The sequence below is a fragment of the Rhipicephalus microplus genome, chromosome 7, assembly GCF_043290135.1.
Source record: "Rhipicephalus microplus isolate Deutch F79 chromosome 7, USDA_Rmic, whole genome shotgun sequence".
NCBI lineage: Eukaryota > Metazoa > Arthropoda > Arachnida > Ixodida > Ixodidae > Rhipicephalus > Rhipicephalus microplus.
The window spans coordinates 133,691,996-133,718,922 of NC_134706.1; the positions used below are offsets into that span (position 1 = coordinate 133,691,996).

Genomic DNA, 26,927 nt, shown 5'->3' on the forward strand with positions numbered 1-26,927 from the left:
GGGAAATGGTGCAATGTGTTATTGGTTGATTTATATTACATTTTGAGCCTAAGCAGAACAATCCTTCCTTGCTACCATATCATCTGAAGTTATTTTGTGTGCTAGGGGACCTTGTTACACGTTCCCTACCACACTGTTGAAGCTTTGTTGGCGCTTAACATTCCAAATCCACCATTTGATTATTAGAGGCTACACAGTAGTGCAGGGCTCCGAAAATTTCTACCACCTGGCGTTCTTTACTGCGCACCTATTTCTGAAGACACGGGCCTCAGGCACTTTTGCATCTACCTAAAATGGAGCCCACCACAGCCGGCGTTCGATCCCACGACCTTCAGGGCAGTATTCGAGCACCGTAATTGCTAGACAACTTGGTGGGCCCCTCCACTGGTTTTAGCAGCATTGTACGTCAATGAATTCAGGAGAGCATCGGATGCGTTACCCACAGGTTGCCGAATGGGTCGCTACCATCAGCAAGTCGATTCTTGTTCACTTTAGCTGGTTTCCTTTCATGTAACGATTAATGCAGTATAGCTTGAAATATCCAAGTACTTTCCTTGCGATACAATAGTGAAGCAGGTTGGGACTGCCTTAAGTCCCTATCACCATCTGTCCTCTATACCGCGTTTAGCCTCTTTGTTGGGTTCATCGAGTCGCGTCTTACAAAATGGAAATGAAAAAAAGGAGCCCGTATTGAATCCCCTTTTATTATATTAAATATGGGAGAATACATACACACTGCGGATGAGGTTATGCTAAGTAGAGAGAGAGAAAAAGCGCAATACATTGAAATAGGCCATAAGATTTCTTTGTACCTCCCAGATTACATATAGGAGGAGCACGAGAACATTACTTCGCAAAATAATTGACACACGCCACGTCAAATCTCGTATTCCAGAACGTTATTTCACTCGACATCTCACTGTATATATGAAAGACAGATAGCGGTAGCAAGCCGTAATCTAAGCGGTCGCAAGGGTTACTGCGTGTGCTAGCAACTGGTAGCGGTCTGAGCATTTGCTTGACATTGGTGTTATCGCTGTGAACGTGCTCAGGCTTCGCCATCTTTTTCAGGAAGGAGGGAAGGGAGAGGGCTGCTTCCCCAAACTACCTCGTCCCCTTCTTTGTCGAGTATGATTTGATGCAGGCTTCGTATTGGATGCGAAAACACGGGAATGATGGAATTAGGAGCTTCTCGCGATAGCCTTCCATCGGTGAGAAATGAATGCTTCTGAGAAAGCAGTATCATGGGTCCTCGGCCATCAATAAGAGGGACTCACAGGTATGACGCTTATGTGCGTACATCCATAGCAGTAACTACCGTTTGCCGAAAGCTGTCGCGCAGCTAATCAAGCAGCCAGGAATGCCCGCGAAGCCATTGCAATGGCACAAACGTACGGGGTTCCAGATGTGAGGGCAACCCCGTCGTAGTCATTTAATGAAATTGTTCAACAAATGATTCCCCGATAGCCGAGCCTGCATTTAGAAAGCATTTTTAGCGGCGAAGCTTTTTTATAGCGACACCCGTTCGTCCCTCGTAACTGTTGTAGTGTGTAACAAGTATAACATTTTGACCTCAAAGACGGTGCCGGTGAGAGACTTCTTCTGTGCGTTGCTGAAAAATAAAAAATAGTACTCAATGTACATGCCAATGGCTGCTAATGGGGAAGGAGATACAGGAGTATTCGACTTTTAGTTAACGCGCACGCTGCGATCCTCATTAGCAGCCATGGACATGTACATTGAGCACTATCTGCCAAGAAAAGGGTGCTACGTTATACTCGCTGGGTGTAACCTCCTTAAAGAAGAACGGCTATTTGGGCTAGTTCATTAAATTCCGTGGTAATAAGGGTAGCAGCGCAAGTACGAAGGTGCTAGAAGAACCGAGAAATGAAAGGCGAGGAAAGGAAAGCAACACACGAGCGCTGACTACCACCTGATTTTCTTTTTCGGGGCACACATGATAATATATACAGCAGGCACCTTTAACCAGCAAACGTGAGCACTTTTAGTCTTTGGAACGTTTATTCCTTGAAACGTCCGCTGTTTGGCGGTGCTTCTATATGGGCAATATATGATGAAAAGATGCGAGATGGTGGTGCTTGGAGTGCTGAATAGATGGACGAACGGACACAAAGACAGATGCGTGGATGGACGCATGAACGGATGCAGGGGTGGATGCATGGACGAATGCCGAGACGGACGCACGAACAGATGCACGCACGGACGGGCGGATGGACGCATGGACGGTCACACAGATTGACGCATGGACGGACGGAAGCAAGAACGAATGGACAGACGAATGCTTCGCCCCACTCTCCATCATTCACTCCGTGGATATGCTACCAATTTTTTTACAATCAAATATTTTGTCAGAAAAACTTTCAGCTAATACGAAAGCTGGATATACTTTTAGCGATGATAACTCACCAATAGCACACAGCAATTACAAAAAAAGAAAGTTTTGTGAGACTGGTCCGGAGGCACGAGTTCAGCACCGTTATGTGTGCAAATGACTGATAGTACGCTGCGTGTTTGTTACCAGCCGGTATAGTTATCACGTTACGCTGCAGTTAAGCTATGCAACACACAAACCGGCTACGATAACTACCTCACCTTGAACACTTCTTTTGTAAGGGTTTCGCTCGGAGTTCCAGTAGCCGCTCCAGCGTCCAGCTCCTGGGAACGTATTTTGCAACAGAAGCTGAGGTAACTCAGCAGCGTTCTTGGAAATTGACCTGAGACGAGAGAGCAAATGACGCGCGCGTTGACCAAACGACGTACAGGAAGAACCACTCGAAAAAGTTCAGCTAGCAATAGGATTCGTTCAAAAGAATGCCATGGCTGTTTATTGAGGGACAGATGTGTAACGAAGCAAGAAAGTGACGTCTGAAAAACGGCGTCATACAACGGTCCGAAATTAACTCCATGGATGTTTTATCACACATCCTTATCTGGCGATGAGTAACGAACCTTCCTCTGAGCCTCACGGGAGAAATGGCGGCAGTTGTGAGGCCCACGATAACCCTCAATGTAAGATATGAAACCTTTCGCTTTGGTCAATGAAGGATACACGATTGATTGATATGTGAGGTTTAACGTCCCAAAACCACTATATGATTATGAGAGACGCCGTAGTGGAGGGCTCCGGAGATTTAGACCACCTGGGGTTCTTTAACGTGCAAGGATACACGAAAAATAATGACTTACTTCTGACGCTGTGAGGCTCCCCTTAGCATGGTTTGTCGTAGTAGTAGAAGTGCTGCTACGGTTTACTCGAGCTCATTATGGCAGAAAAACATTAAGTATGGGAGAGTTAAACAAACAGGCGACAACGCTGCGTCATTGGTGTTTCACCCTGGCATCTTTTGCGATTTTTTGCCACAACCTACATGGGATCTACTGGCCCAACTAAGAACCCTTGTGCGGCGCATTGAATTAAGGCCCGCTGTGTTGATTTACAGATATCATCTATCAGTGCCACAGATAGCGACTACAAATTGAAGCAGCTAACCATTCTTTTTCCCATTGTCTGGCTCATTCCGAAGAGTGGCCCATGCAAAGCGATATGCTTTAAATGAAATTCGCCAGTGCTGCCGTGACCAAGCTTCTATGTCTTCGCTTCTATGTCTGATTTTTCACACGTAACCGAGGCAATGATTTACGGTCGTCTCTATGTTATCCGATCTATTCAGACGTGGTACCCGTTTTTCTTTTTTGGCCCTCCCAAATAAGTGACGCAGGTCTTGAGGTGCACTTCGATAGCCGGAGAAGCACAAACCTAATCCCGGAAGTTTACCGGGACACACAAAAGTCGACGTGCGAATACCACTGCCACACACCTAATTCGCAAATCAGGGCCGGCAAAAGCATACACGGGTTTTTTCAACCGAGTGTTCAACCCAAGAAAAAAATGAAACATGCTTCGCAGTAAATGTGAATTTCAAGATGAATCGATGACAAGCTCTTACAACGACTTGCAATTAGTCCCGGCTTTCCGGGTGTATATGTGAGAAGCAAACAACGCTTTCAAACAGCGCAGCGCAACTTTGTTGCCACTATCGTAAAAAACACACAAAAAGAAAAAAAATGCTTACACATACTCCTGCACTTCAAAAGTAACATGGAAGACCGAATTGAATAATTGTACGGGACAGATTTGTAACCACCATTAGAATTGTAGAGGGTGGCTGGACAGAGAACCACTTCCTCTGCCTGTACTCGTCCCCCCCCCCCCCCTTTGAGCACATCTATGAGGATCCAAGTTATACCACAAAAAGAGCGAATATCTCATGGGCGTTAACGTTTTTGGGTTTCGTTTGTGAATGAATGCACGGTATATGTTCCCGTGCGTTCACATATTCCATCTTGCTAACCTGTAAGTCGCCTTTGCCAGAATCGTTTCGTAGGCGTTCCGGAGTTCCGCGTAGGCGCTGGCGCTGAGCATGTGGGCACTCGCGTTGCCATCGCCGACACACTCGGGACGTCGGAGTGCCTGAGAGGAGAGCAACATTTCTTTACTGCAACCGGGCGTGGTGGTACGCTCAACCTTCTACAAAACCAAATAGGATATGGTGGACAGAAGCAATAAGGGAACAAAAACGATCGTAACAGCTTCACAAGCCCCACAAGCATGTGGCCGAATGGCAACATCATTTAGGAGTCATGTCGTAGTGGAGGGTTACAAAACTTTTGCCCATCTGGTGCTCCTTAACACGCCCTGACATCACAGAGTATATCAGCCTCTAGTGATTACGTCTCCATCGAAATGTGGCAGCCATGGCAGGGTTTGAACCCACATGGTCTGCTTCAGCCACAGAGCGCCGTATAACCAGTGCACCACCATGGTACACTCAAATATGTTCCAAGAACAAAGTGGGTTTTCCGCATTGTATCTATTCTAACAAACTTGCTAGAATTTTTTCCAGCCTCTGTTATTAGAGCTCGTTGATTGAGAGCTCCACTGAAAAGCTTCATTGACCGTGCCTCTGCGCCAAAACAAGCAATAAAGAGCGAAATCAGCCTCCTCATCCAAGCCCCTCATTGACAAAATTTGTAGCCGCCATGGCTTCAGAATTAAATAACCGTTTTTGCTAATCAGACCAGGCTCCGAAGTATAACCATAGATTAATCTTTACCTGCAGTCGTGAACTGGTTGTCTATATCTTTTTTTCGGTAATGATTACGGTGATATAAGGATGTAATTCGCCTTTCGCCTTCAAAAACGGACAGTTTTTCTTTGGGCCCAGTACATTTCTCTTATGTTATTATGTATTTGTGGTTTGACATTATACAATCATGTAAAAAGCGACATCATTAGTGTGTTCACTTTTTTAGTTTTTTTTTCACACGTACACTGTGTTTAGAAAATTTATGTAACGATTTTGAGTACTTGGTACTTAACTATGGGAGAGCAGTGCTGTTTCATTCACCGGCATAGCTGGGAAGGGGGCACCAAATGTGCCTATACATCAGACACGGCACAGTACAAATCAGCCTTCGTAGTAACACAGCACTGCGTGAATAAGTTACGAAATTAAAGCGAACAGCGTGTTTCCTCTCTACGCTTAAATCATATCAAAATTGCATCGAGAAGCACAATGCATAAAAATGTTATCCGTGCCCCCTTGCACCAATGGCAATTGTGATAGTAAAGCTAAATAGGTAAATAGTATTTAGTAGATTATCTACCAACAGATAACTGAAATTGCCGCGTACTTGTGCGATTCAAGCGTAAACAGCCGGTCATATTACTTAGTCCACTTCGTCAATGTGAACATAACTATATGACCTGCTGTATTATTTTTTTCACGAAGTGATAAGGTCAACGCAGTGTATAAATACGCTACTTTGAAAAACATGCAGAGTTGATGGTGTATTCTGTACAACAAAAGAAAAATTAGGAGTGCACAAGTGATGAGCATGCCATCGAATGGAGCTTTTTGAAGCCGAACAGTGAATACGCCAGTCGCAAAAGAGTGCAATCATAGCGAGTACTCACAATAGTTCCTCGGTAGTCGACAGCGTACTCCAGTTCCTGGTCGCTGAGCAACTCGTGAAAACTGTGAGCACCCCTGGGGTGCGTCAGATCGTACAGCTGAGCAGGTTTGGGCCCCTCCGCATTCTTCTGGGAGACAAAAACACATATAACGTCCCACGCCGCCACCGCTACAAAGTCAAAATTTAAACATGATGCAATACGACCGCGAGGTACACTTTTTTACCGAAGTATCTATGCAATGGAACCACATTCTTGGCGTAAATGTCGCCATGGACGATATGAAAACAATTCTGCGACTCCTTATAACCACAATAATAGTTAGCCGTCCACTTTTGTAATGCTCAAGCCTGTTAAGGGTAAATGAATGAATAAGTGAATTGTAAATAAATAATAAACAAATATACATAAGAGAATAGGAGCAAGCGGCGCCCTGCCTCCTTTACGTAGCTCTGCGCTCCAAATTGACACGCCTCAGAGCACCACCACTCGGCAAACTCTGCCCAGTTATGGCGAAATGTTTAACAACATGGCTACGGAGAGAGACGAAGAGTCTGAGAAGCTGACCGGAGCCCGAGTGTACTGGTCGGCCATCTTTACCTTTGCAACTGTTGTTTCCTGTAAATGCACGCTGAATATCTGCATTCGTAACATACTGGTTGAGGTGCTGGATACTACAGCAGGCAATGGTGCTCCGCAGAGGGTGTGGCTATTCTTACGTTTCTTTATTCGTACCACCGAAAGATCCCGGTACATTCTGCGGCGATTTCGGCGTCGACGTTGAAAATTGTTTGGCCGTGTTTGAAAGCGCTAGTGTACTTGGCACGATTCCTCACTTCAACTGGCTAATGCATTATCTTGTTTGATATGCATGGCACACGTTTAGTATGAAAGATAAGAAAGGAATGAAAACACATCTGTTGGAAAAAATTGCATAGAAAGTGTTCGAGGGGTGTGCGACAAAGCCATTGGCCTGCAGATCACCGAAAGAAAGGAATGGGTCTGCAGCATCACATCTTGCACACAGTCCCACCTCTCCTACGTGCAGGACCTGCTGGCTCGGTGCCGTAAGCTGATAGTGACATGACGAAAGGTAAGAAGGTGGGGCACGTCGTGATAAAATTTGCCGATGGCGCACTTATTCTCATGTACCATAGCTGATCCACCATAGATGCGATCGTCAGGGGGTTGTCGTCAGTGTGAACAAGCTACAGGTCTTCGCATTCTGCAGCCGTTTACTTCATTCCCAAACGCTTCTACCGAGTGGACGTATGAAGATCGCAAACATTGAAACCTCCTGTACCATAAGTAGACCTAACTCGAGTGCTTTGTCGTGAAATGGACGTGAAGGCACCATACGCATTCTATTGGCTCAGCTCCAATGCGATTTATGTTCCAGTTCTTCCTGTCCCATCTAGAATTCGTTATAGCACCTTGAAAACATTTGAATGCACTCTAGCTATGTCACCACTGCCAGACTCAGTGAATACACCTCTGCTGTGGTTCTCTCGAAAGCGAGAGTTCTTTCCACGTTATCGCAACCGGACGGGGTGAATCGCAGATGGCCACCCGATATGCTTCACCTGTCCCCTCATTGGGCAAAGCTACTGTCGTTACTGCCACGACACATGCTGCTCGTCACCTCGATCAATGTGACCCGGTTCGACGCTAAGTCACTTGATTGTGCACCCTTCCTGGTAATACGCCACCAAACATTGTGCTTGCGAAATGTGGTACAGTCGCTCACCTTCACCATATGGACACTGATCTCGTTCCCCACAAACTGTTCGCCCGTCTTCCCGTTCATTGCAGCCATGTAGCTTATATACCGGCCCTCGTTTTTTCAGGCCACATTAATTTCGAAAACTAAAAAAAATGCAGCCCGCACGAGTGGCCGTGCAATGACTACCAATGCACCATATACTCTCTCTGTGCCCATCAGACGAAGTGTCAATGACGTTAAAACAGACGGCGTATCTTACCAAATACTTGTCGACTAAACAAACGGGGACGCAAGGCACAACAACGAACCCTCTCTCCTTCACACACACACACAAACAGACACACACGCACACACTCACACACACGCACGCACGGTGCTAAACTTACAACGGATACTTTACTATCGGAAGCCAGATTTTCTCTGCACCCTCTGCCCTTCCCTATAACTAGCACGTGCGACAGCGTGTCAATCAATAACCGCCACGTAACACTCAGCCACTAATCATGTATGGTAAAGATTTTCTTCCAACGAGTCAAATGCATAATTTTGGTGTGATTTTGCTAATCTATTAGCAAATTACCCATTCATTCACCTTGCTTTGACACAGGGTCAGATTTGCTGTGTGCGTGTACGTTGGTGACAGCGTAGTGATTGCTGCTGTGAACGTTTAAGAAAACAGTATCGTAATCTAGCAATGAGGGTTTGGTTACTTCTGAACTAGCAGAAGTAAAAAGAAAAAAAGAACACAAGAGATCTGCTTGGAGCGGTGAGCACTATTCAAGTGATAGGTGATTTTTTTTTCGTCTTTGAAACTACCATGATACCATCACATGATGAACTTAATTTTTATAGTCAAAGCTGTGGCTCGGATACTCGCATACTGTTTACCAAGTTCGCGATATCATCTGATGGGTCTGATGTGTACACCAGCACGAAACATCCGTCAGATCGAGAGTACTTGTTGAAGCGTGCTTTAAACTGAGGGGAATCTGAAGATTTTCAAAATTTAAAAATAAGGAAACACAATGCTCACCCCGCACTGCTGTCGCCGTGTCCCCCTTCTACTTGGAAAAACGTTTTCATCATAAGTTCCCTGCAAAAATTGATGGTTCATATTTAGTACTCATACAAATAATACAAACGGGAGGTTTGCTTCTCCTAAAGCTTTCCCCAAGAGACACCGGTTACCAGCCTTATACTTGCATCAGGACAGCTCAGTGTACTTATAGCCTCCCCCCAGAAAAAAAGTCCGCAACATAGAAGCCATAGTGCGTGCAGCGGGATCATCTAAAGAGTATTATTTACTGGGTTATTTTGTAGATGACTTGTAAGACTTTGTTAACGACGTGTGTCGAGTTTCTGGCATTTCATTCGTTTTATTATGCAGGAAATCAACCATAAGCTAGAATTAACAGTCATGATTTGGAAATAGAAATCCGGTTAGCTCCAATTGGCGAGACCTGTCGAAACTAAAAAGCTGACGACCATCCTTCATCAGGCTATCATACTCCCCCCCCCCCTTCATTGGCGGTTAGAATTTGAGCCCTCTTGCGCGAAGATCGTGGTTGTTTCGGCGACGAAGTGCCCATTGCCACGTCAGCTCTCACGGACCCTCACGTCGCGCGACTTCTTCCACGTGGTCAGTCTTAGGCCATAAGGTAAGTGCAAGCTTGCAAGAAACCAGTGCCCTCCTTTATACTCCACCGAGGAACTCTCTGATCCGATTTTCGGAAAACGGCTGGATTCCTCCGGTTAGCCTCGCTCTCATCATTGATGATTGTGGTTATAAGAGGGAAAAGAAGAGAAAAGTGAGCCCCGTAACTGTCTGCATCAGCGTGCGACACCTCAATAGTGGCTCACAAGGGATGGGGGTGAGGAAGGATAGGATTAAAGGTAGGGAGAGAGAGACAGAGAGAGACAAGGACAGCGAGTGCCGACATAAGTGAGATAGGAAAGGTGAAACACGGTAACAGGAGTCCGAGAACGAGGCACCACTTGTGAGAGCTCTTGTCGGCAACAGGAGATGGCGTAGGACTAACCCAGTCGGCCAGAGCTTCGCTGTCGTCATCGTAGGGGATCGGCGGCAGGAGGTGGCGTAGGACCTCTTAACGCTCCTCTCTGGTTCACTCGTTTAGTTTCAACCTCAATACACTCGGGACGGTGAGGCTCCCTTGCCTCGGAGCCTCACTCTCGCCGCTCTTTGACGCCCCGTAAAAACAGCGCTATGCCGTCGGACGGGGGAAGCCTCGACAGCGAACAGTCTGCCTTGGTGGATCAGTGGCTGCGGTGCTCTGCTGCTGACCCGGAGGTCGCAAGTTCTATCCTGGCCACGGCAGTCGCCTGTCGACGGAGGCGAAGTGGTTGAGGTCCGTGTACTGTGACATGTCAGTGCACGTTCAAGAACGCCCGATTGTCGGAATTTGCAGAGCCCTCCACAGCGACGTATGCTTGTAGGAAACCCTACACGCTTACCTCAAACGCTGGCGTCATTGAGGCTTTAGTAAACTAAGCAGTGTGGCCTGCTTAGTTTACGAACTAAGCAGGTTCGTAAACCTGCTTAGTTCGAAAACCAGGTTCGTAAACCAAGCAGTTTCGTAAACCTGCACAAACGGGAAACCAATAAGTGCCCGTGCGACGCACAGGTCTCACGGTAATCGAGCAGCTGGGACATTTTTTTTAGGCGCATAGCACGTCTGGTTTGGCCTGGCTTGACACTAGCGGCGTGATCACGCTGACAATCGAATGCTCAGTACAGACCTAAAAGAAGGCTGGCGATGCTCAAGTCCACAATGTTGAAAATGATATAATTAACAGAAATAGCCAAGAATTCGTCGCTAAATAGTTTAAAAAACATGGAGCTGGCTCTGGCGCCGCGACAAGAGGGTGTTCACCCTCTTTGTGCGACGTGAGGAGGAATAACTGCCTCGCGAGGCACGTGATTCTTGCTCACACCAGCAGCACCGAATCCGCGAGCCGTTCCGCAACCGCTCTTGGAAAGTTGGCGTCGACGTGTTCCTCTGTCGCAATAAATATATATTGCGATAGCAATTATACGGAGAGTTTTGGCAGGTTTTTGCCGCCATCGTCATCGCTGCCGGAGCCGCCTTACATGCCTCTATATACATATATACACGGAAAAGGATGCGCTAGACTCGTCTTTCTACGGAGTGAACATCGCCTTTCAGGTCGGGGTCGACTGCGTGCGTGCTTATCTCGTGAGCGAACAAGAGGGGGGGGGGAGCAAGGGGGCGCCTATGGTGACCGCGGCAACGATCAGCAGGCAGTTTTTGCCCCCACAGCAAGGGGGAGCTTCTATGGGGTGCGCTCTCAACATGAAAAAGTGGTACCGAAAGTGTGCCTGGAGCAGCCGTGTTTTCTTACACCAGTGTTTTGTAGTTTTGTATGATTACAAGAGATCGGATCTATCTAAAAGAGTTGACTGCCAGCCTCACGTCGTATAACATTGTAATTCGCTAGCCTTGATTCGTAAAACATTCAATTATGTTGCTATCGCATCCATTGCGTCACCCTTTTAGCAAAACTGTGACTTTGTTCTCATACTCTCCACAACGCCATGTCAATACCGGGTTCAAGGCTCTGCGAATAGCCGTGGCAAAGCCGCCTTCCTGCCGAAAGTGGCTTTGCCGAAGCCTATCCCGGCAAAACACCGTTCACGCCATCTGTAATTGGGTCAAAAGCGGAAAAACGTGGACCATTATTCTGTGTCGGCGAATGGGGAATTCAGAACAAATTTGCAGCTAATAATTGCAGCTAATAATGAAGGGTGGGTTAGAAAAGAGTGGGTAACGATTCAGAGTACACGGTACTCTACTATGGGAGAGCTTTAAAGCCGTCCTGTGTTCCTCTCGCCTACAGTCCGTGCGACTGGCGTATGGAGAACATGCTGCTATCACACCAGCGCTACGCATTGGAGCCTAAACGCAGAACCCTTGTAAAATACAGCTTTACGTTGACTTTCAAGATGTTTTAAATAACTGACCCAACCGTGCAGACTCACTTTCGAGTTACTCGTTTTACAACCAAATCCAGAACGTCCAGGTAAATTTTGTAATAATATCATGCGTTACCACTCATTCAAATAAGATATTTTAGGTGATAATATCAAACCATTATTTCATACTATGCTTACCTTTCAAATTTGCTCAGCAAAAGTGTTTACGGTTGCTACAAAAAGGAGATAGCAAACTGTCGCCCACAGCTGCTGGCAGGCGCGCTGCGGTACTATGGGAGAAGGCCGTTTTTTTTTTCTGATGTTAGCGAGTGCAGCCCAGCAACGAATTCTCATTACAGAGTTTGGCTTCGTTTCGCACCTGGATGTCCAGTGTTTTCGAATTATAAACGCCCCCGTCGAGAATGTAGGCGACGGGGCGGCTTATGCCGTTTCTCAGAAGCAGCAGCGACGGCAGTGACGGAAAGCCCACCAGGCGGAAGTACTGCTTCGCAACCGACGTTGGGTCAGGGCCGAAGAAGAAGAACACGTCCAGGAGGCCACCCGTTGTCCGGAAGGTCGCGATCCCTTTGGAACTCAGTGTCAGTTCTGTCAACAGGGAACGTTGTATACCTCGTTATTCGTTATTAATGAAGGATCGCTGAACAAAAGGCAACGCAAGCACTGGACTTCGAGTCATGTTTTATTGGCTAAAGAGACGCCCCGCGTAGTACAGCGTGCACATGCTGTCTGAATAGAAGGGTTGCATCATTTATTTACACAAAAATATTGAGCAGATATGACATGTTTTTGACTGAATAGGCACTCTAAGGAAACCTATATATTTATCCATATTATCAGAACTAGTACTTCACAACACGAAGTGCCATGGTTTCAATGATAAGACGCTTGGTAAGCAATAGAAAACGCAGAATGTAAAGACGGGTGGCAATACCACATTTAACTTATCGCAAGAATCACCATGACCTCACAGATTTCGGTGGTGACTACTACGGCTTACGTGGCTTTTAAAGGCTATATATGAAGTACATTGTCTTCCGAGCAAGCAAGAGACTTATCACAAGAAGTTTGAAAAATTTTGCTGAGTTATTGTGGCCAGGAAAAAAAAACACTGTGATAGCCCTGGCGTCATATTTAGAGATTTTTGTGGGAAATGTATGGTTTCGGGAACTGTACTAGCGGGAAGCCCATTTTTTATAACATGTTATATCAGAAACCTCATAACAACATGGTATGACCTAGTATATAGCCATACGGCATAGTCCATGGCCCTAAACGTGCGAACAGAAAATGTCTTTTCTTTTCCTGTACGTTTATGAGTGCTTCATAATTGATGGTAGTGCAGCCCAAGAGACGAAAAAAAGAACATTCAATACACCACGCTTCTTTCCGAGTCCTCAGCCTGCGCTACCATCAATTATCACGCTACTATACCAACAAGCTCAAAATCGCCACCCTCTTCGTTACAGAGAACGTCCTTATCGAATTGTTTAGATTACCTATTCACTCTCTTTTCTTTCATATTCCAGTTTTTACGGAAGGTGTTTTCCGCCGAAATCGAGCACTCCTGACATATTTAAGCACCAACTTGCTCAAAAGCGAGTCATTTCGAAGCAAGCACCTATGTCGTGGATGGTCAGGAAGAAAAGGCCCAGCGTAACCTTCGAGTCCTTGGTTGCAATGATGATGAAAGGGTGCAAGCTTTCGAAGATTCCCACGTCTTCCTGCAAGAAAAAGAGTGTTTCCCCGAAAGGGAGAGAAGGATAATATGATGTATAAATGAAGTGTCCACGAAATAGTTGGGAAAGCTGGACCTATACGTTGGTCAGCGGAGCTCACCGGTCAAAATGCCAGAGGCTCTGCGCATGCGTGTTATCACTACTAAGCTAAACGTTCGTGCATTTTGCGTTGCACATGAAGGCGTTAGGGATACGGTCGTTAAAACGGCCTGTGCGCGCCTGTGCACTTGGAGGAAGATATGCGCCTGAGAAGGCCGTTAGGTTGCATCATGTTTAATATAGTCTAAAGCCAGATGATTGACCGTCTTACTAATCACGAAATATTACCATCTCCTAACCAGTCGTCAACAACACTTGCAGTAGCAATGCTAGTAAACGGCATAGTACACCTCTACCATTGACTTAAACATGCAAAACTAAATGAAGTCCAAGTATACCTAAGAATATTTTGGGAACGATTGATTTATTTATATGTGGTGTTTAACGTTCAAAAACCACCATATGAGGCACCATACGTAGTGAAGGGCTCCGGAAATTTCTACAACCTGGGGTTCTTGAACTTGCACCCAAATATGAGCACAAATGCCTACAGCATTTTTGCCTCCACCAAAAATGCAGCCTCCACAGCTTGCATTTTATTTGATTCCGCGACCTACGAGTCAGCAGCCGAGTGCCTTAGCCAATAGACCACCATGGCGGGTAATGAGACCATAGGAAGGGTATACGCTTTCCTTCCGAGAAGCTATGATTATTGGCGGCATCTGGAGGTAGAGATCCCCACCAAGTGCTTCGTTCTAAGTGGCCTCGGAGATACATTCAGGCAACGCGCAAAATAAACAGTTCCTTAAGCTTGTTAGGTGAGCTTGTTGGTACATAATTTCAAGATACTGCGGCACAAGGAGCGTGACAAGGAAAAAACGATATGACAACAATGAGCTCTGACAAAGTTCACTCAAGGAATGCCTCAAGGCACTGGAACGCCGAAGTACTATTGCCACTGACAGACATATAACTCAAGAATCGAGGTCCGCTTCACATTTTTCTTTTCTTTGGCAAGATGTTACTTTCACTACCAGATGACAGTTATTCAATATGCGTAACGTTTGTTGAATAAAGAAAGCGGGTTTTATTGTGAATGTCGTCCGTGTTTTACTACGCACTGGCGGTGCCAGGGGTAGTCACGGAAGAGAGAGGGGGGCCAGAGCCTTCTGCGAAATCTTCGGTGGTTCTCCCCAAGAGAGAACGTAGTCATAACACAATGACCAAGTGTCCCTCCTTCCTGCCCCCACCCCCTCTGAAGGAGCTTATCCTCATCGTGGGTAACCCCCCTCCTCCCACCCCCGGTAAAATAATCCTGGAACCGCCCCTGTTACTGCGTGCGTATGTATATTGCGCAGCTAAGTGTATGAATAAGAATAGACATCAAATCATGCAGCTCTCAGTTTTTTTCTGGCAAATACATTTCTTACGTTTGTATATAACCGAGCACCGCAAGGCGTCATCAAACGTCAGCGTCAAATCCCAGAGGACCACATACTTTGTCCGTATAGTCAGCTGTATTTTCTGAGCGGTAGAATGTGTGCTTCGACCAGCGCCCAGCCTGTACAAACGGGGCGCCCCTCGGACCACGCAGTCCGTAGAAATACTGGCCAGAGCGCAGACTGATGGCCAGTTGCTTCACCTTGTCCGCGTAGAATGTTGACTGCAAGTGCACCTCGAATCTGCGGTGAGGGGAGCGAGACAGGTTGACAAGTGATGCCATTTATTCCAGTGGGTATACACCTGATAAAAAGAATGGAAGGGCATCGTACCACCAGATCGTATCGTGCTATCCTAGCGCCTCTATCGGGCCCATATTGATCGTGGAGGCTGTTTAGCAGCTGGCCTAGTGAAGAAACTTTCTTTTCAGATGGATCAGTTGCACGTAGATAGATGTTCGAAGGTATTGGTGCATCCAGGTTATACGCCCAATTCTAATCTCCCGAAATGCGCACAGTTTTCAGGCGTCTATTAAGGCATACCCACACGCAAATACAAGCCCGAAGATGCTTCAGCTAAATAAACACACTCACAATGAAATAATAGCTTGAGGATGCTGCAGATAAAGAAGTTTTGACGCACTCACGAACTGCCACCATGCGGGTCAACGCAGTTTCTTTAATCCAGTATTTATATTACTTGATAGCATTGCAATGACCTGAACAACTTTAAAATCTTGTAAAAAAAGGTATGGAGCTTGCACCTCTCAGTCATGTACATCTTCGCTACAATAAATACTACCGTTCTCATTATAAAATCTTCACGTGGTGACCCCGCCTGCCGATTTTACGAGGCTACGAGGAGTAACAAATTTCACTGTCGAAAATTTCAGACATCTGCGACAATTTGAAGGCAACTTTTTTAAGCGGCGGACCCGTAGCTCTTATCGTCGAACAAAGGCAACTCGTTTGATACTCACCGTACGTCCGATTCTGCAGTTGGTTCAATAACCAGGGATCCGTTGTACATCAATGAGAACGTGTAGCTCAAAGTGCCGCTCTCGTATTCGGGCGTGATAACGGGCACGGGAGGCTCAAACTCCTTCTTCGACGGGTCGAAGATCTGAACAGAAGAGGCAGTCGCCTGGTCATCTATCTCTCTCTTTCAATTGTTTCCCTTTTAAATTCATGATATCGCTTAACAATAGATTGTTAACGTATGATCAGTTATTGTTCCGTTACAAGGAGGTATTGCGTTTATGTTGGACGAATCAACGAATCAATCAGAACGATAAGCTGCCGTTTTTTTTCTTTTTACGTTTGTTGGTAAAACATCTTAGGGGTAAAGGAATTGCTACTGGATATTATATTTTCCTTTTGTCCCCCATCTAGTGAAACCCCACATATCAATCAATCATTTGTCCCCCATCTAAAATTGGTTGGATAGCTCAATGACACAATCGCAGCGATTTTTATTGCGTAATAGGTGACAATGCTAGAGAACTCATTGTGCAGAAATTCCGACATCGGTGTCGGCGGCGTGCTACGTTATAAGCGAGAAATCAGCGTTGCCCGTAGAAATTTGAGGTATATGCAAAATAAAAAATTATAAAAATTACTCGGCTTGAGTGTGACTTGAGATACGAACCTGCAACCCCTGACTGCGTGGTGCGATGCGCTCAGTCGCTCGAGCACCGCTCTGTCATCCGCAACCATACTAACGGCGAGCTATTTATATTGACACAATGTGACTTCAAATTACGCGCGATAGCAAATACTTGTGCCTTCTAGATGATTTGCGATGCACGAGCCTGCGGGACCCAGCTGCGCGCGAACCGGGTTGAAAGAAAAGAAGATCGTAGAAGAAGAGGCAGAAGGCAATCCTCGAGACAATCTAGCTGTGCTATAATTCTCGGGCACAAGTTCGCCCAGCCTACGTTAGCTTATTAAAAGAGTTTATTGAAAAGTGCGTTACAAATCTGGTGGAGGTGCTGGGTATGATGCCAAGCCCCTCTCGAGTGACGGAGCACAGTCCAGAACCACAGCGATTTCGACCCAACGAGCTGACGCCTGTTCATCAGCACTGCAGTCGACGCCTACGTGGTGAGGGTCCTGAATTTTCACCTTTATCGACTTCGCTTGGAACATCAACGGCTGTGAACGGGTACGAAACTGACATGACAGCTCAGGTCACTCCAGCCAACATTGTCGTAAACCAGCCAATGCTACCAAAGCCTTTCCACGGTGAAAGCTACGAGGACGCAGAGGACTGGCTTGAGCACTTTGAACGCGTCGCAAAGGCTAACGGATATGGGGAAGAGCGCAAACTTGGAAGTGTTTACTTCGCACTGGAAGATAGTGCACGAACGTGGTATGAAAACCACGAAGCCACCTTCCGGTCATGGAATGATTTTCGACGGGAGCTGCTCACTGCTTCCCCGAACACAGACCACAAAGAGAGAGCTGAAGCTGCGCTCCAGACAAGAAATCAGCGCAATAACGAAACTGTCGCCATGTATCTGGAAGACATGTCTCGCTTATTCCGCCGAGCGGATCCAAATATGAGCGAAGACAGGAAGCTGCGCCATCTGATGCGAGGCGTGAAGCAAGAACTCTTTGCCGGACTAATTCGAAGCCCGCCACGCACCGTCGCCGAGTTTCGTTCCGAGGCGACTACAATGGAAAGGACGCTCCAACAGCGAGCAAGGTTATACAACCGGGATGCGATCGTCACTTCCTTGGACATGTTGCCACCAGCCTTCGGTAACGACATGGAAGCACTAGGCGAGCTGGTGCGGTCTGTTGTGCGAGAAGAGCTGCAGAGGCAGCGTCTTGACCAGAACGCTCCAATGCTTTCGTCTCTGGCCGATGTGATCCGTGAGGAGGTCAGGCAGGTGGTACGCGAACCTTCGAGCAACGCACAGCCAGGGCCGCCACTACAACAGAAGACGAGAAGGACGTATGCTGATGTGCTACTACGAGGACCTCCAGGATGTGCGGACGTTGCGGCGGCTACACCTATGCAGTACCCGATGCCGCCGAGCACCCTGCAGCCAACGCCAGAGAGGAGACTAAGGAAGAGCGATGTCTGGCGCACTCCCGACAGGATACCACTGTGTTACCACTGTGGGGAGCCTGGTCATCTCTACCGAACGTGCCACTACCGCCAGGCAGGACTCCGTGGTTTTCCTGTTAATGCACCTCGACCACGAAATGGTAAACGTCCCTTCGAAATTGAAGAATACCTGTCAGGTCGTCAAACCTCAAGTGGCTTCCAACGACACCAACTCGGGCAACGACAACGGGGAGGTATAGATCGCCTAGCCCCCCACCTTCAGCAAGCTCCCCAAGGTCTCGTTCCCCAAGCTCGCGTCGGGAAAACTAGAGTCAGTGACCTGTGGAGGCAAGGCCGCTGTCAACGCTAATGCAGAAAAACCTCCATTGCTGACTCTGAACGACGACCTATTCAGAAACCGGTGCTTCGATAGTGACGTTGCTTCTGATTTACGTGTGTTCGTTGACGGCTACGAAGTCATTGGACTGGTAGATACCGGCGCAGATTATTCAGTGATGAGTAGCGGACTTTCTAAAATAATAAAAAAAGTTCTGACTCCATAGAAGGGACCACAAGTTCGCACAGCAGGAGGGCACCTCATCGACCCTACTGGAATATGCCCAGCAAGAATCGGAATACGGGGTTTCACGTACGTCGCCAGTTTTATTGTGCTGCCGGAATGCTCAAGAGACTTGATTATCGGCATGGATTTCTTACGAGCTAATGGCGCTGTAATTAACTTGCGAGAATCTTCCGTCTCATTCTCGACTAGGCACGGATTGGTACCTTTGAAACAGAAGAAAACGTATATGACCTTTGTATTGCAGATGATGGCGTCATGGTTCCGCCAAGATCGAGCATATCTGTCGCAGTAAACAACAAAGCATTCAGTGAATTCGAAGGATTTGCTGACAACAACACTGCCTTACTACTCCAAAAAGGAATCTGCATGGCACGAGGCCTTGTTAAGTTACGTGACGGATGTGCAAATGTTCTACTCACAAACTTTGGAAATGAGGTGCCGCACGTTGCAAAAGGAACCGTCATCGCCAGTCTTAATGATTTCGTCCAGGTTACGGAGCTGCGAACTTTTGAAACCAATGATTCTGATTTCGAAGACGTGGAGTCTGTCCTTGCAGCCATCGACATCGAGCCAGGCCTACTACCAAGCGAAAAAGAGCAAATAGGGCGTCTTTTAAGGGAATTCGCCGAATGTTTATCGTTGTCATCTAAGGTTCGACGCACTCCTGTCGCTAAACATCGCATCATTGTCGACGAGTCAGTGAGGCCAATACACCAGCATCCCTACCGAGTGTCACCGAAAGAAAGAGAAGCTATTGGTATTCAGGTAAAAGAAATGCTCAAAGACGATGTAGTCCAGCCTTCATCAAGTCCATGGGCGTCACCTGTTGTTCTTGTGAAGAAAAAAGACCAAACCTTACGTTTCTGCGTTGATTATCGGAAGCTGAATGCCGTCACCAAACGGGATGTTTATCCTCTGCCAAGAATCGATGACACTCTGGATAGACTGCGAAATGCCAGGTATTTTTCCTCATTGGATCTTAAAAGTGGGTATTGGCAGATAGAAGTGGACGAAAGAGATCGCGAAAAGACAGCGTTTGTGACACCGGACGGTTTATACGAGTTCAAGGTACTCCCTTTTGGCCTTTGTTCAGCACCCGCCACATTCCAACGGATGATGGACACAGTGCTTTGTGGTCTTAAATGGCAGTCATGTCTGGTTTATCTCGACGATGTTGTAGTTTTCTCTGCTACCTTTGAGCAACATTTGGAAAGGCTCCGGGCCGTGCTCACTGCGATCAAATCAGCGGACTTGACGATAAAACCGCAGAAATGTAATTTCGGCTTCCGTGAGCTCCTTTTTCTCGGCCATGTCATCAGTGCAGAAGGCGTCCGCCCAGACCCTGCAAAAACTGAGGCCGTAGCAAGATTTCCGAAGCCAACAGACAAAAAGGCTGTTAGTCGATTTTTAGGTCTCTGCGCCTATTATCGACGGTTCGTTAAAAATTTTTCACGAATTGCTGAACCACTGACACGGCTGACAAAAGAGGAAATGCCTTTCGTATGGTTTGCCGAACAAGAGGATGCCTTCAATTAACTACGAAAGTGCCTTCAAAGCCATCCTAATCTGGCGCATTTTGACGAGGAAGCGGAAACCGATATCCACACGGATGCAAGCAATTTAGGTCTTGGGGCCATGCTCATACAATGGCAAAACGGACAAGAACGAGTCATTGCGTATGCCAGTCGCACTCTTTCGAAAGCTGAGGTGAACTACTCAGCGACCGAGAAAGAATGCCTTGCCGTGGTATGGGCTATCAGCAAGTTTCGACCATATTTATATGGTAGGCCTTTTCGAGTTATAAGCGACCATCATTCGCTATGCTGGCTGGCAAATCTCAAGGACCGATGTGGACGGCTTGCACGATGGAGCTTGCGATTACAGGAGTATGATATCACGCTTGTGTACAAGTCAGGTCGCAAGCACAGTGATGCGGACTGCTTGTCACGTGCTCCGATTCAACCTGCTGCTTCTGCTTCCACCGAGGATGGTGAAGATTTTATTTTCTTGGGAGCTGTGACACCATCAGAGATGGCACATCAGCAGCGATCCGACCCTGAGATACTCCTCTTGATCAAGTACCTACAAGGACAGTCTGTCGATGTTCCACGACCTTTTTTCCGCGCCTTGTCAGCGTTTGTCCTACGAAACAACATCCTGTATAAAAGGAACTTTGACAACAATACAGCGACATTCCTGCTTGTCGTCCCTTCACCTCTGCGACCAGAGATTTTGGAGGCTTGCCACCACGATCCATCAGCTGGACACTTAGGAGTAAGCAGAACGTTAGCACGCATCCGCACTAAATACTACTGGCCGAAGTTGCTTAGCTCTGTACGACACTATGTCAGAACCTGCCGGGACTGCCAAAGACGTAAAACGACACCGCTAAAACCAGCAGGTCTCCTTCAACCGATAGAACCACCAGAAGCCCCATTCACACAAGTGGGAATGGACTTACTGGGCCCATTTCCTACGTCATCATCGGGAAAACGGTGGATAATAGTTGCGACCGACTATTTAACCAGATATGCCGAGACAGCGACTCTAGTTAAAGGATCAGCCGTTGAAGTAGCCGAATTCTTCGTCTCACACATAGTACTGCGGCACGGAGCTCCAAAAGCGTTGATCACGGACCGAGGGACTGCATTTACGGCCGACCTGATGAAATGTATCATGAAATTGACGCACACCAGTCATAGAAAAACGACGGCATATCATCCTCAAGCAAATGGTCTAACGGAACGACTGAACAGAACGCTGGCTGATATGTTGTCAATGTACGTTGATATAGAACACCGTACTTGGGATAAAATATTACCCTATGCAACATTCGCCTATAACACTGCGATGCAAGAGACAACACGGATGACGCCATTCCAACTTGTTTTTGGCCGGATGGTAACGACACCTTTAGATGCAATGTTACCTATTGATGAGACGCCCGAGAATTACTATGACGTTCACGACTACATACAAAGAGCAGAAGAAGCTAGACAGCTGGCACGATATCGCATTCTCCAACAGCAGAAAACCGACACGCATCGATACAATCTGCGAAGAAGAGACGTCCAGTACGCACCAGGAGACAGAGTATGGGTGTGGATTCCTGTACGAATACGTGGCCTGTCAGAAAAACTGCTTCGCCGCTATTTCGGTCCGTACAGAGTGCTCCGCCGCGTCGGCTCGCTCAACTACGAAGTTACGCCAGAGGGACAGGATATTTCATCCCGACGGCGGCATCGCACGGAAACTGTGCATGTCGTCAGGATGAAACCATATCACGACAGGCAATGAAACTCCGAAGATACAACGTTCTCTGACGTTAACGACATCCCCGACGAGGGTTTGTGAATGACTGCCATGCAACCAGTTTGACACAAGCATCGGGACGATGCACTCTGGAAAGGGGGGCAATGACACAATGTGACTTCAAATTACGCGCGCTAGCAAATACTTGTGCCTTCTAGATGATTTGCGATGCACGAGCCTGCGGAACCCAGCTGCGCGCGAACCGGGTTGAAAGAAAAGAAGAACGTAGAAGAAGAGGCAGAAGGCAATCCTCGAGACAATCTAGCAGTGCTATAATTCTCGGGCACAAGTTCGCCCAGCCTACGTTAGCTTATTAAAAGAGTTTATTGAAAAGTGCGTTACAATATGCACCGCTCCGTGTTGGTGGCACGCGCGTCGAGAAGGGCGCAAAGTGCCCATGGCTACGCTTTCAGACGGTAGTGCCTCGCAACGTGGCCCTGTTTCGCTGTGCCACACTCTGGCACATTCGACCCAAAAGCGTTCGCGCTTTGGATTTTTTTTGCGACATGTTTTCTGCTTCCAATGAGAAGGCAAGCAAGACTACTGATGAAAAAGACAACCGGATGGTGGTAAATCGTTCTACTCTCGACCGCGAAGCTCAAATCCTTCAAAGGTTTGATATGTCACCCTAGTAAGGGATAATTCTAGACGTCTTTAAATACCGCAAAAAAGAAGAAGAAACACAGCGAAAGAGCGTCACGATTCTTCATTCTTTATGGGGTGTTTTATGCCTCTACAAATATTCCTCATTATGATGTATCAACTAGCCCAGTAACAAGCACACTCCTGGAGTCATACGACACGAATGACACTCATACGACAATTTCGTATGATCATATCATAACAGATATGATTTATAAGCTTTCATATAAGGTTAGTGGAGACAAGGTATATGTGTCACTGAAGAATATTCGATATAAAATCGTCTTCCAATAAAAATAAAGAAAGCAAAACAAGGCTCTTTTTCCAATGCAATGCGGCTTAATTTACATGCAAGAGACATATGATGAATCACTTCACCCTCTTCTGCTAGTTCATATATTAAGGTCGTGGTTGTGCTGGCTACTGTACCATATATATATACATATATTGTAATGTACTAGACAGAGAACAAGAGACAACACCCGATCCTGGGCCAGCTGTTCTTATTCTGCTTCTTCTTCCTCGCTCGCCTAGCATGCGCATTTGTGCCAGAGTGCCAGTGTCGGTCTTCGTCGTCACACTCGGCCATGACTGCAAGCACTCTTGATGGGCCACACGACGATGTTCATGTGGGTGAGGCTAGCTGCAGCAGTTGACATTGCTTCAGGTGGGCGGGGTTGGCTGCATCGTCGTGGTTGGCCCCGACCACGCTGGAAGTTTGTCGAAATTGGCTCCGGCGGCCGACACTGGCTATGTCGCCCGGGTCGTTCACCATGTCGTGGTGGGGACTGGGTCCTGGTTGGTCCCTTTGTAGATGATGACTCCGTGGGACGACATTGTCTGTCGCGTGGCAGTCTACAGCTTCGGCCACGCTTCGACTTTTCAGAGAAAGTAGTTCGACTCCGGTTTTCCTTTGGTGGACCAAGCAGGCATTCTAGTGGTAGAAGTTTCCTGCGGTGGTGTGGTTTTCTTGGAGATGGTTCTGGCGGGCGGCCCCGACTGGATCGACATGGTCGCAAGTTGATCACAGAACGCTTTCCTTTGTCCCACCACATTTTAGAAAACAGGGCAGGAAATGGTGGATCCGGCAACGAAACTAGTAGCATCCTATGCAGCCGTATGCGCAATTTTCTGTTGATCGAGAGATGTTTTTCGGTGCGATTAGACATCTGCACCAAATTGGGGTGAAGTCCTCGTGCTGGCCTGTGGCGTGGCTCCTGTGCCGTGACTTGCGTAGTCCGTTACTTGCGCAGCGTTGTCGCAATGGGGCTCCTGGACGCTGTAAAGTCAGCGATTCCAAAAGCCACGCTGCGTACTGGCGGGAGATCCTCTACAGAAGCCGTTTCGACAATCGGAGACTCTACCGATTCAGACAGTGCATGCGTCGCACCCATATCCTCTTCCGTCTGGTCAGATGGGATGTTATTAGACTCAGAGGAAAGACCTGTCTCATTAGGTGATAGAATTTCCAGTAGGATGGGGGCCGGTGCCTCTAAGTCAACCATACGACCTGCGATGGGGCCTCTTGCGGAGCGTTGCGCAAAGCTTGCCATCAGGGACTCGCCGGACACAGCTACACCGTCGAGCCGGTGCTCCTCAGGAGCTCTAAATACGACAGCAGAAATACCTGTGCAAGGCAGAGTTACACGATCGTGATTGTTCCCTACATCTTCGTCACCGAGAGATGACAGGATGGTAGGGGCTGGAATCGCATCCTCTAGGTCGGGCTTTTCCTGAGTTACGTCCTGAGAGAAGGTCGAGTTGCATGGGCAGGTGGCACGGGGAATCGGACCGAAAGCAGCTATGAGCTTGGTGCTCCACTCCACCCATGACTGCTGCTTCCAACCTTCATACCGGTGCCACGCCGCTGCACCTTCCCGAAGACGGTCTATGGCCACATACCATTTCTGATTTTCTGTCCAGGCCGCGCGCATTGTTAGCGCGTTGACGGTTGCCAACCAGCTGTCGGCGTCGTTCCGGACCCCGTCCGGCAGTTGGTAGGTGGACGGCGATGGTGGGGCGGCACGTGAGAATGTGGATATCACTGAGGCAACGCCGTTGAGCTGGTCTGAGAGCTGCAGGAGGGTGCCCCAAAGCTGCCTGCGTTGGTCCAATGGGCTTGCCTCAAGGTCGTGCGACGCAGCTACATCCAACACGGCGTTAGTGGCACGCAGTTCTGGCAACATTGTAGGAGCTCGCTCGGAGATTGACGCTGTCAGTTCGTTAGTTTTGAGGTGGAGTAGCGCGATGGTACGCCGCAGGTTCGCGGCGCTGTCGTGTGTGAAGTCCGAAGCGTTGGTGATCGCGGTCTTCGAATGAGTGGTGTTGCAGCACTCACGCCGTTGAGGTTGACGAGAAGAGAAGCCTGGATGGCGTTCCCTGGCAGCTCGTATGTTGAAAGAGAGCGGCAACGGGAATGTAGGCCATGAGAAGCGTGAGTGGCGTTCCCAAAGGACAGTGGCCGGTGCGGATCCCTGCCACGAAATGGTGGCAGGGTGTCAATAAGGTCATGCCCTACAACCCCAGGGGAGGCCTGGACGCCGTCCACTGGTGGTTTGAAGGGTAGCTGAAGCGGCGGGTGGGACCCCATTGCCAAGGAAGCATGAACGGCGTTCCTCGATGGAGAAGCCAGCACTGCCGGCGAACGACGAAGACACGTACCGGTGGCTTTCTGCAAAGGGTTCACTTGTCGGACTGCGCCATTGTAATGTACTAGACAGAGAACAAGAGACAACACCTGATCCTGGGCCAGCTGTGATGATGATGATGATGAATCCACAGACATGGCTCGTACCCACTCAGGGGGATTGGCCAAGAATCGATGACTTAATTAAGTTTTTTTTAAATATCGAAACCACCCACCAGAAAAAAGAAAGGAAAAAGAAAAGACACCCTAGTCAGAATGAAAGGAGTGCAATAGTTGCTTGTCACTCATGCAGATAAGACAATTATTCATTACCTTGAATAAGAATCAGCATGGTTAAACAATGCTCTTGTGTTCGTTGGAATTATTTTTTTGCATGATTAATAATCACGCAATTAAAAGCTTAATTCTTTTACTTTCATTCAGGTACTTGCAAGCTGCGTAGAAAACGTTCTCGTGGCTGAAGCCCAGATCGTAAGCACCGAAGGAAAGTATGTTTTCTATAGTGAAATTCAACCCCAGGCTAGCGAATGGGAGTGCTAAGAATGTTTTCCTGAGCAATTTGTATCGGCGACATGATAAAAAATAGTGCTCTATAGTTTCTAATTCTGAACAAAAGTTGCATAGTGGTGATATCGCCAGACCAGCCCTATGTGAATAGAAATTTAACGGGGGGACACGACATCAAAATCTGGTTATTATGGTTTCCAACTGTTTTGTAGGACACCAATGACTTTTCCATGGAAATCTTAAGTGAGTAAATTCTGGTGTTGACAACATTGCTTCCATAGCGTCTGCACTGAGCGCAAGCTTTCTGTATCTTGTCGCCGTTATAGTGGTCACTTCGGGAAGGACTGATAGTACTGGCCCTTCCAATGCTGCTTGTGCTAGAGAGTCTGCGATTTCATTTACTTCTAAGCCGCAATGACCGGGTACCCATACTAATTTCAGCAGTTGCAGTTGAGGAGGAACTAGCATAAGGAGCGTCTTTAAGGCCATCGATTTTGTTGACGCCGTAATCGACGTACATACTGACAGGGAATCCGTTATTATGATGGCATTAGCGGCATTCAAAGGTAGCTTTCGCAGCGCTAGAACTATTGCAACAGCTCCGCTTCAAAAACTGGGGTGAAATCCGGTAATCCTAATGAAAAAGACCAGTCAAGCGAATGTGAGTATATACCTACACCTGTCTTTTCATCCAATACTGAAGCATCTGTGGCTATAATATTATTCGTTTCGTCGTGTGCAAGATAATCCTGCAGTCGGCTATTTAAGACCCTATAGGATTGTAATTTGGGCTTAGAGGGAAAAATCTCATCGAATTCAATCTTAAGAATTTGATTTGTATCCTGCGCAGCAATCACATCTCGAATTTTTACAGTTAACCTATCTAGCTGTTTCTGGACAAAAGCAATTTGAGGTGTTCGAAAGCGTGGCCAATGGGTAAGAAAAACGCTGTCTGGGTCATTTATAAAATCATACTCAGATCGTCTTGGCGCATAGCTATAAAATTTCAGAAACGTCTGAACCGTTAGGATACGAAAACGGCAAGGCAATGTAGATAATCGTGCTTCCTGATACAAAACATTGTTTCTTACAAACCTCGGAAGTCCTAGACACAACCTCAAGGCTTCTCGTTCCAGCATAACCAGAGGCTGTATTTTATAGGCAGGGCCACCTGAGAACAATACGCACCCGAATTCTAGGATTGGTCGCATATACATTTTATAGATCATCACCATTGTGCTTCTGCGTAGACCATATCGGCGGCTGCTCAGTCTAC

At 47.3% G+C, this 26,927-nt stretch overlaps 1 protein-coding gene across 1 annotated transcript in view; it reads right to left on the minus strand.

Annotated features, from left to right (window-relative positions):
- Positions 1-26,927, minus strand: part of LOC142767870 (lysosomal alpha-glucosidase-like) — a 60,753-nt gene that overhangs the window by 18,262 nt on the left and 15,564 nt on the right. The window contains exons 2-8 of the mRNA XM_075870118.1: positions 15,886-16,028; positions 14,965-15,148; positions 13,310-13,412; positions 12,050-12,276; positions 5,999-6,124; positions 4,374-4,492; positions 2,614-2,735 (exon numbers count right to left, since the gene is read on the minus strand). Of these exons, the coding sequence (XP_075726233.1) occupies positions 2,614-2,735; positions 4,374-4,492; positions 5,999-6,124; positions 12,050-12,276; positions 13,310-13,412; positions 14,965-15,148; positions 15,886-16,028 (1,024 nt within the window). The remainder of the gene's footprint in view (positions 1-2,613; positions 2,736-4,373; positions 4,493-5,998; positions 6,125-12,049; positions 12,277-13,309; positions 13,413-14,964; positions 15,149-15,885; positions 16,029-26,927) is intronic.